Consider the following 10,000-nt stretch of genomic DNA (forward strand, 5'->3'; position numbering starts at 1 on the left):
CTCACACTCACACTCATACACACACACACACACACACACACACACACACACACACACACACACACACACACTAACACACACACACACACACTAACACACACACAAACACACACACACAAACACACACACACACACACACACACACACAAACAAACTCACACACACACACTTCTCATGGACTTGAACAGACCACGCATGTTTTTTTTTTTTTTTTACATTGGCATAATTATACTTAACACATAATCAACATGTTAGATATTTTGAGATTTCATAATTACATTAATTTAGAAAAACAAAAAAAAAATCGTGCCTCTGAGCAGGCCTGTGTGTCGTATTTTTTTTCCTTTTGATAAGTTGATTGATGTAATATATTACCTTGATATTATATACTAATGTTATTTTTCACCTTCCTCTCTCTATCTTTATCTTATTTGCACCCTCCTTCATTTTTCCACTCTTCTTTCTCCCTTTCGTTTACCTGCTCTCCCTCTCCCCTGTTTTCCCTTACCTTCTTTCCGCCTTTTCCTCGGCATTTCTTCCCTTCACTCGTGTTTTTTTCACCCCCCACCCTCTTCGCCCCCTCCTCTTTATCTTTACCTCTTCGTCCCACTCTTATCCCCCCTCTCTTGCCCCCTCCGCTTCTCCCCCTCTCTCCCTCTCTCGTGCCCCCTCTTCTTCTCCTCTCTCCCTCTCTCTTGCCTCCTCCTCTTCTCCTCTCTCCCTCTCTCTTGCCCCCTCCTCCTCTCCTCCTCTCTCCCTCTCTTGCCCCCTCTTTTCCTCCTCTCTCCCTCTCTGCCCCCTCCCCCGCGCCCTCCCCCAGGCCGCGTGCCCCCCTCGCCAGACGTGGGTGGCCACGAGGCACGGGGGGAGCTGCACCCCCAAGTGCGGCCATGACGTCCTTTTCCGCCGCGAGGACAAGCACTTCGCAGAGGTCGGTTCTTCAGGTGTTCTTAGTGTAGTCTTGCCATCCATGTCTGTGAGGATATAGATATATGTGTGTGTGTATGTATGTATGTATGTATGTATATATATTTGTCTGTCCGATTTGATTATATTAACTCCAATCCAATCCATACATACCAATATAAAACAATCTCATCTTACCACGAAAAAAAACAGAGCAGCCATAAATTCCCACTTCCCTCCGCACCCCCTCAGGTGTGGCTCCTGGTCTGGGCGGGAATCTGCTTCGTGTCGACCCTGTTCACGATGCTCACCTTCTGGCTCGACCCCGCGCGGTTCCGGTACCCCGAGAGGCCGATCATCTGCCTGTCGCTCTGCTATCTGCTCTACTGTCTTGCTTATCTTGCCAGGTGAGCGTTTTAGCGAGTGGGCGGAGCTTGTGCTTCGAATGAACCGGCTTTCGTTTGTTAAAATTTATTCAGCATTTTTTTTTGTACAGAGGTATTCAGCGAACCTTGAAATCTTCCTCAAATTAATGATCTCTAGAATATGATTCAATACATTTTGTAAACAGATACGTTCGAATCATATTATTTCTAAATTGAATGGTAAAAAAAAATAAAAAAAAAAAAAATAAAAAATAAATTATATATATATGTATATATATATATATATATATATATATATATATATATATATATATATATATATATATATATATGTATATATATATATATATATATATATATATATATATATATATATATATATATATATATATATATATATATATAATTTCCATGCGTGTGCACTCGACTGGTTTTAAAGCTGTTGTCACACTAATGGCTCCTAAAATACCATTGGATTTTGACGTGGATACATGTAGCTAATTCTAGAATCTTTGCCAGACTCGTGGTTCCGGCGGAGGTTTTGTCCTGCCAGATGTCGCCTTCAGGAGTCTCGCATCTCATCGTCGAGGGCCTTCAGTCGTCAGGGTGCATCGTCACCTTCATCCTGCAGGTGAGTTTTTTTTCCTGAAGCTTAATATCCTTCTGGAGGTCACGTCTTTCTTTAAGTCTTATTGATGGTACGACTTTGATGTTATCCTTTTCTGAAATTGTACTTGTCATGTATTTTTCCGAATTTACGGTTTTGTGATCTGATGCCCTCCTGAAGGTATGGCTCTGCAATGGTCTGTCCGTCTCATTAAGCTCAGCTGAAGTTATGCCTGTCTGTAGTTCGGTCCTCCGGTGTGCCAAGTCTTTTAATATAGTTTCTATTCCCAAGATCCTCAACTCTTTGGCAGGTGTTTATTGCGTGGTTGCTAAAGGAATACTTTCAATAAACTTAAAACTAGTTGCTATAAATACTTCACAAAGGATATTTTGGAGTGCCAGAGGTAAAGCAGTGGGCACATTCAGATAATAGAGATGACTGATATTTTTCATAGACTGCCTTTACAAAATATAGAAATATTCAGCCATTATCACCCAGATATTGCTGCCTGTTAATGGACGCAAAACGTGTGGTGAAGCAGATACTGCTCCCTAATTATTCATATCTTCCCATAGTAAACCTCATTAGTAATTAGGCACAATTTTTCTGGAAAGGCTATTTATAAAACCACTAGACCGATCAGAGGCATTTCTTTTTCTCATCATGTGACGCAAGTTATTAGTTGCTCAGCATAAGAAATGGTCTAGTTACCTCGTTAAGTCCATAATGTCTAAACTGCCGAGACACCTAGCCACTACATCTATTACGATCTAAACGTGGAATGAGGCATGCTAGATTTCATCCAAAATTATTAAGATCGAAAATGTAGTGTGTGCAGTAATGCCTGAGCTGCATTACTTTCCTTCGAAAGAATTAACGCTGTTGTAATACCGTAGAAGTCGAGCGAATACAAGGCTGGACTGAATGGATGTCTCGGGAATCTTCGACAGAAAGATGGTAAAGACGAGGCAGATAAACTTTCTCTACTTTAACAGATAGAGTAGACTATTTCCTTTATAGCAGATCGGTTGGGCACAATCCAGTATATGTCTTTTTTCTTCAACGTTGAGATAAAGGATTATTAAGCATAATTGTTAAGAGTTTCAAAGTCCAAATAAGAACAAAAATATCCTGCATCTACTCTCATTCGATCCATCTTTTCCTTCTTTAAGTATTCGTATTTCTTTCTTTTCTCTTCTTCCCCGCATTATTCCTCTCTTGCGTTTGTCATCTTCCATTTGCCTTCATATCACTGATGAATGTAAAGAAGGTATGCATGGGAATGAAGAACTTCACAGAGCAAGAGATGTAACGAAGCAGTGCTGTGATTATGCGTTACGTCATTAGTCGTGTGAAGTGATTCGATTTGCATCGTAATGTCTTTACCATACCTCCCTTTTCTCTTCCCCTTCGCTATGCTAATTCTCATACTCACACCCTCGCCTCCCTCTCCTCAGTACTACTTCGGGATGGCCTCCGGGATCTGGTGGGCGGTGCTGACCCTCACGTGGTTCCTGTCGGCGGGGAAGAAGTGGTCGTCGGAAGCCCTGCAGGCGTACTCCTCGTACTTCCATGCCGCCGCCTGGGGCCTCCCCGCCGTGGCCACGATCGTCATCCTCACGCTTAAGCAGGTGCTGTGTGTGTGTGTGTATGTGTGTGTGTGTGTGTGTGTGTGTGTGTGTGTGTGTGTGTGTGTGTGTGTGTGTGTGTGTGTGTGTGTGTGTGTGTGTGTGTGTGCGTGTTTGTGTGCGTGTGTGTGTAAAAGAGAGAGAGAGAGAGAGAGAGAGAGAGAGAGTCCGTGATTGTGGCAGTGTATGTGTTTTTGTATTTTTCAGAATGTAACCACATTAACTCCTTTACGAAATCCGAAACATATATACCTAGAAATCAAATCCACACATAACAGTCTCCGTTACTACCATAACATTTTGTGTTGATGTTATCATTATACAGTAGTAAAGCCAACATATTTTTTCAACATCCGTTCCAACAGGTTGACGGCGACGAGCTGGTAGGCCTGTGCTATGTCGGGAACGTCAACAAGTGGGCCCACATGAGCTTCGTGGTGTCACCCCTGCTTTCGCTCCTGGCACTTGGCACCTTCTTCAACGTCCTCGGCTTCGTGGCCCTGTTCAGGGTGCGCAGGGCATTCAAGCAGGAGGCTGACAGCCCTGCCGTGGCCCAGTCGCCCTCCAGCCCAGGTTGGTGGGGGCAGGGAAGTGGGGGAGGGGGGAGGGGAGGGGGAGGGATCAGTAGAAAGGATGGGAAGGGAAGAGGAGGAAGTAAGTATTTGTGTAGTTGTGACTTGAGAGAGAGAGAAAGAGATGGAGAAAGAAAGAAAGAAAAATATATATAGAGAGAAAGAGAGAGAGAGAGAGAGAAGAGAGAGAGAGAGAGAGAGAGAGAGAGAGAGAGAGAGAGAGAGAGAGAGAGAGAGAGAGAGAGAGAGAGAGAGAGAGAGAGAGAGATAAAGAGAAAAGAGATAAAGAAAGAGAGAGAGAGAGAGATAAAGAAAGAGAGAGAGAGAGAGAGAGAGAGAGAGATAAAGAAAGAGTGAGAGAGAGATAAATAAAGAAAGAGAGATAGAAAGAGAGAGAGAGAGAGAGAGAACGAAAGATATATATGCATATATATATATATATATATATATATATATATATATATATATATATATATATATATATATATATATATATATATATATATATATATATATATATATATAGTGAGAGAGAGAGAGAGAGAGAGAGAGAGAGAGAGAGAGAGAGAGAAAGAAGATAAAGAGTGAGAGAGAGAGATAAAAAGTGAAAGAGAGAGAGAGAGAGAGAATAACAAAGAATAACAAAGGAAATATGAAGGGAAAGAGGGAGGGAGGGCGAGGGGGAGAGAGAAGGGGAAGAGAAGGGGAGAGAGAGAGAGAAAGAGAGAGAAAGACACAGAGAGAGAGAGAGAGAGAGAGAGAGAGAGAGAGAGAGAGAGAGAGAGAGAGAGAGAGAGAGAGAGAGAGAGAGAGAGAGAGAGAGAAGAAAGAAGTAGATAGAGAGAGAGAGAGAAGGAAAGGAGTGTCAGAGAGAGAAAGAAAAAAATGAATAGTGGGAGAGTAGGAGGGACAGAAAGAGAGATAGGATGAGGACCCAAGAACGAAAGAGGAGACAGCATGTGGTTCAGAGTTTAATATGAGAGGGAGAATCCCCCGCCCTTCCCCTATTACCAGTACAGCCGTTGCCTTCCCTCGCAGGTCGTCCCCCCGCCGTGTCAAGCGCCTCCGCCGCCGCCCCTGCCTACATGCATGACGGCCCCGGCACGCCCACCAAGGCTGTCACCACCTCCACGAACATCACCAAACTCGAAAAGCTAATGGTGCGCATCGGGGTCTTCTCCGTGCTGTACACTGTGCCCGCGGTGTGTGTGATCGCGTGCAATGTGTACGAGTACCTAAGCCGAGACCAGTGGCGGAAAATGGCCTCCGTGGCCGCGCTGAAGTGCAGTGGCGGCAGCGGCGGGACGGCAAAGCTGCACAGAGGAGGCGGGAATCTCTCCTATCGGCAGTATCACAGTCCAGGCAATACTGCTGCTTCAGGTACTTCGCTTATTTTCTGTCGTAGTAACTTTTTTGTGCTTCTGGTTCAGATTGTATTCAGTATTCTTTCGTTACAGAAGTTCGTCACGCTTTATCATTTTTACTGCAAAACCAGCAAAATAAATCTGCTTCAGTCTATACTTTCATTTCAGTTTGCACTCATGATTACCTGGCAAAATAACATCATTGTATTTGAGATTATTAGCAACACCAGCCTGTCACGTGCACCTTCTCATAAAATAAACATGACAGTAGTTATGCCTCTTCCGCATTCCTTCCCATTTTGCCTCACCTTTCGTAACTAATTTCTCTAATGATATTCGCAACATTCCACTCACAAACCCCCACCTGCCCCCAGAGTGCACGTTGGAACAGAGCATCCCGTCTGTCGAGATTTTTATGCTCAAGATCTTCATGTCCCTCGTCGTCGGCATCACGTCGGGCATGTGGATTTGGTCCTCGAAGACGGTAAGGGACTCGGGTGCATTTATATTTCAGTTCTTGGAAGGGCTAAATGTGTTATTTCTATTTATTTATTTATTTTTATTTATTAATATATTTTTTCTTTACGTCTGATGCTTGATTTTGAAAATTGCATGAGACCAAGGTGTGTCGGTGATTTTAGTTTTTGTTGGGCCAAATATTTTTACACTAATCTGAATCTAATACTGGTGCGAAGTTTTAGATTTCTTAATGTAGGTCACCTGTAACGATTTTTCATTTAGAAATGTGAGTGTATCTACGATTAATTTCAGATTGGACAACAGGAAATATCTTTCAGATGACACACAGGGAACCATGATTTTCCTATATGTTGCGTGTTTTTTATCTAGAATTTGTTTCAGTCCATAATATCTGTGATAAAGATGATGACTTTATATTAGTGTTAAGATAAAATATATATTTTTTTATTTACATTGGAAAAGAAACTGTAATCACTGCATTACGCAGCATATAAGTCGTACTTTCTTATTGCCATGCTTAATGTTCAAAACCCACTGCGACTTATAGCAGGGGGTGACTATTCACTAATTCCAGTAATTCGCTTATTTTTTTATTTTAATTTGATTTTAATTTTTTATTGTTTTTTTTTCCAATAATAGAGTTTTAAAATGCATTAATGTAAGAAGGATTGCCGGTATTTCATGACACTATTTTGCGATCAGTGCATTCGAACACGTTTATACTTAACCCCGAATGGCAAGCAAACCTTTTCACTTGAGTAATTTATATATATATTTTTTATTATTGACAGGTAATTTATATCTGTCACAGGATAATTAAGATAATATATAGAAGTAAAAATCTCTGGAGGGTGACTTTATATTATGGGATAATTCTTTATCGGTCACCATCTTCGGAGAAATTCTGGTTAAGAATGTGGTGTTTATGAGCTTAAGGATTGCTGTACCAACCTGTCACTCGATCCCGCAGGTGTTGCTGTGGCAGAAGTTCTTCCGGGGGCTGTGCGGGCAGCGGCAGGACCTGCGCAAGAAGGACGGCCACGTGTACCACCCGCCCAGCCACACGCCCGCCATCGTCAAGACCACGAACGGGCGGCCGCAGATGGAGCAGCTGCACCACCTGCGGCCCCCCCAGTCGCAGCCCCAAGGATCGTCGTCCTCGGCGCGAAACCCCCACCACCTGCACCCCCTCCACCTGGGCGGCCGGGCGCAGGCCTCCTCCACGATGCACCTGTCGCAGGTGTGAGGGCGTCGGGGTACAGGATGGGGTGGGGGTGGGGGGGACTTCATGTGTTGGTGTTGTTGTAATTAATTGTAAAGTTTGTTTGGAGAGTTCAGTCAGTTTTTTGTGTCATTTTTCCTCTCTCTCTCTCTCTCTCTCTCTCTCTCTCTCTCTCTCTCTCTCTCTCTCTCTCTCTCTCTCTCTCTCTCTCTCTCTCTCTCTCTCTCTCTCTCCCTCCTTCCCTTCACATTTCCTTTTTTATTCTTTGATTTTAATGATCTCACACACTGATTAATCAATATGGACTCTTCATCTGTTTCATGCATTACAGGATGCCTTGTATATTTATCTTGCCCAAAGCTTCATGTGTGATATTGGAACATTTAAACTCTTAGAATGACATGTGAAAGACCCAAAAGGCTGCATAATAAGTAAAGCAGTATTAAGTCATTATTTACAGTATTGGATTCTTTATTAACGCTTCAGTGTTGGTGAAGAAAGGCAAGTATGTAAAGCATAGTCTTAGATATGAATGTTACCAATCACTAATACTTTGTTTTTATATGTATATATTTCTCAATGCAAATAGCTACACCGGCAGTATTAAGCTTTACAGTCTTTACAATGAAAAGTGGAATATTATTTTTATTTATTTTTTTTTTATTTAATTTTATTATTTTTTTTCATTTGTTCATTCTGCTTGTAAAACTTCATGTTTTTTTATATCATTCTATCAAGAGAACAGTAAATGTAATCACAGAATAACGTATGATTATAAAATGTGATTTATTTTTTTGTCTGTTCTAACTGTATTGTTCATAAAGTTTCATATGTTTTGTTAATAGTTACCTTTTTCACTCATTACAGTATATTCATCATTCACTCTTATCATTAATGTAGGTTTAAACTGTTATATGTCATTTATCGATTTATTTATCATTCTGCAGAAAATTAAGTTAAAAGACTGAGAATGTATCAAAATCGGTCTATTTTTGGGGGCATTTTGTAAGAAAAAAATGGACTGATAGCAATGAGCAAATGTAGTCAAAGGACCACAGTATAAAGGTTGTAAAAGAACGTATCACAGACATGAAGTGATCTTCATGTATTCACAGTGAGGTTGCATGTACCAAATAGTGTATCGAATGTACCTTTAAAGTTAATCCAATTACATGCAATACAGGTAAAGGAAATTTACCTTTGTAAAGAGCACAATATTTTGTTATATGTTCTGAGGAAACAATGTGCTTTAAATGTATATCATAAACCTTTGATTTCAGTTATGGCAGTACTACACTTTATTTTCCATAAGTATATTAAGAGTGTGTTTAACAACCTGTTTGCTGAAGAGTCTCTTGTTATGTGATCCTTGTTACATTAAATGTATTTATTATTATTTACAATAATCACTCACTTGTGATTTAAATGTGATGGTATCCCTCTTAATGTCAAAAATAAGAGTGTTGGGCAGAGACGTCATCAGGGGGCCATTCCCCATTGTTCAGTGGTGTCCCCATTTTTATTACCTGTCAGTTTATAGAAGTTCATGAGCCACTGTGCATCCCTACCCCATGTATTCTAAGGAGTCCCATGTGTTGAGGAAGTATTTCCAGTTTATGATCTTTGGAAAAGAATTTTTCTGCTACGTTGAAAAATGTATTGCCTTGCCAAATCTTTCATTTGTACATGAACAAGACTACCTCGCCAGTGTATTACAGTAGTGGTTTAACTTTCGATACGCATAGTGTCTTTTACTGCAGTATTTCCTCATAATTGAGTACTGCAGGAAATTTAGAAGACTAAAATCTGAAGATATGTACAAATGTGTTTGTATGCATGTGAATAATTGTGTAATATAACATTGGTATTCTATTTTATATATACATATATTTTTGGATAAGTCATTCAGCATTTTAAAATATATAGTGAGTATATTTAAAAGACTATATTCGTTATTGATAATATGATTATAGTATAGTCTCAATTCAGACTAAAAGAAGGCAGAACCAGTTCAATCAGTTCATTTACCTTGATCTTATATTTTAAATAGTTTGCTGTGCCGATTCACAAATCTCATGAAAACTTGGTGTGTTTCCTTTTACTGTGAATGATTGTTTTGTGAATGGTTGTTTCAGATTTTCAGTTTTCTTTAATAAGAGATGGTAGATACTGCACACAATTTTGTACAGAATTAGTCCTTCTATAAATAATCCCCTGGAAATTTTTTTGAAATAAAGAGGGGATTATGATTGTGAATTATGAATTTATATCTCAAGAGAAAATTCTTGAGTATTTTCTGTGTTGCCATGATAAAATTGCATGATTCATATGAAAGCTGTTTTTGCAATGTTTAGTCATGCGATGTTGACAAAAAGCAGAAATATGTATAGGCTGTATATACTGTATTATTATTCATCTGCTACCATATACATAGCAGATTGAACTATTGTATCTATGTATATTTTTGTAAATAATATTAGATGTGCGCAATATATAAATATATATATTGATTTTGTATTTTTTTCCTCAAACTCATTAATGTTTGATTGAATTACTTATACATTCACAGTACACATTAGATTAAATTCATGATTATTTCATGTAACTAATACCTAATATTTTAAAAATTACATCTGTTAGACTTATTAAAGATTCCCTATCATATTTTTATTAGTTTTCCTATCAGTGTTATTATAATTATCATTTTTCATTGCCATCACTAGTATTGTTTTCATAACAGTCATCTACAAGTAACCCTTGCAATTATTATTTCTTTAAGCTCTAAAAGATTGAAAATATGGGATTCAAACTAACTGCAGAGGACTTGCTAGCCTT

The 10,000-nt window shown here is 39.6% G+C and overlaps 1 protein-coding gene across 1 annotated transcript in view; it reads left to right on the top strand.

The window, feature by feature from the left end:
* Window positions 1–9,672, top strand: part of LOC119598619 (frizzled-9-like) — a 44,899-nt gene extending 35,227 nt beyond the window's left edge. The window contains exons 4-11 of the mRNA XM_037948295.1: window positions 821–931; window positions 1,159–1,313; window positions 1,812–1,923; window positions 3,357–3,530; window positions 3,893–4,100; window positions 5,138–5,479; window positions 5,838–5,947; window positions 6,914–9,672. Of these exons, the coding sequence (XP_037804223.1) occupies window positions 821–931; window positions 1,159–1,313; window positions 1,812–1,923; window positions 3,357–3,530; window positions 3,893–4,100; window positions 5,138–5,479; window positions 5,838–5,947; window positions 6,914–7,189 (1,488 nt within the window). The 3' untranslated portion in view covers window positions 7,190–9,672. The remainder of the gene's footprint in view (window positions 1–820; window positions 932–1,158; window positions 1,314–1,811; window positions 1,924–3,356; window positions 3,531–3,892; window positions 4,101–5,137; window positions 5,480–5,837; window positions 5,948–6,913) is intronic.
* Window positions 9,673–10,000: the final 328 nt, after the last annotated feature.

Source organism: Penaeus monodon, chromosome 41 (assembly GCF_015228065.2).
Source record: "Penaeus monodon isolate SGIC_2016 chromosome 41, NSTDA_Pmon_1, whole genome shotgun sequence".
NCBI classification, from domain to species: domain Eukaryota; kingdom Metazoa; phylum Arthropoda; class Malacostraca; order Decapoda; family Penaeidae; genus Penaeus; species Penaeus monodon.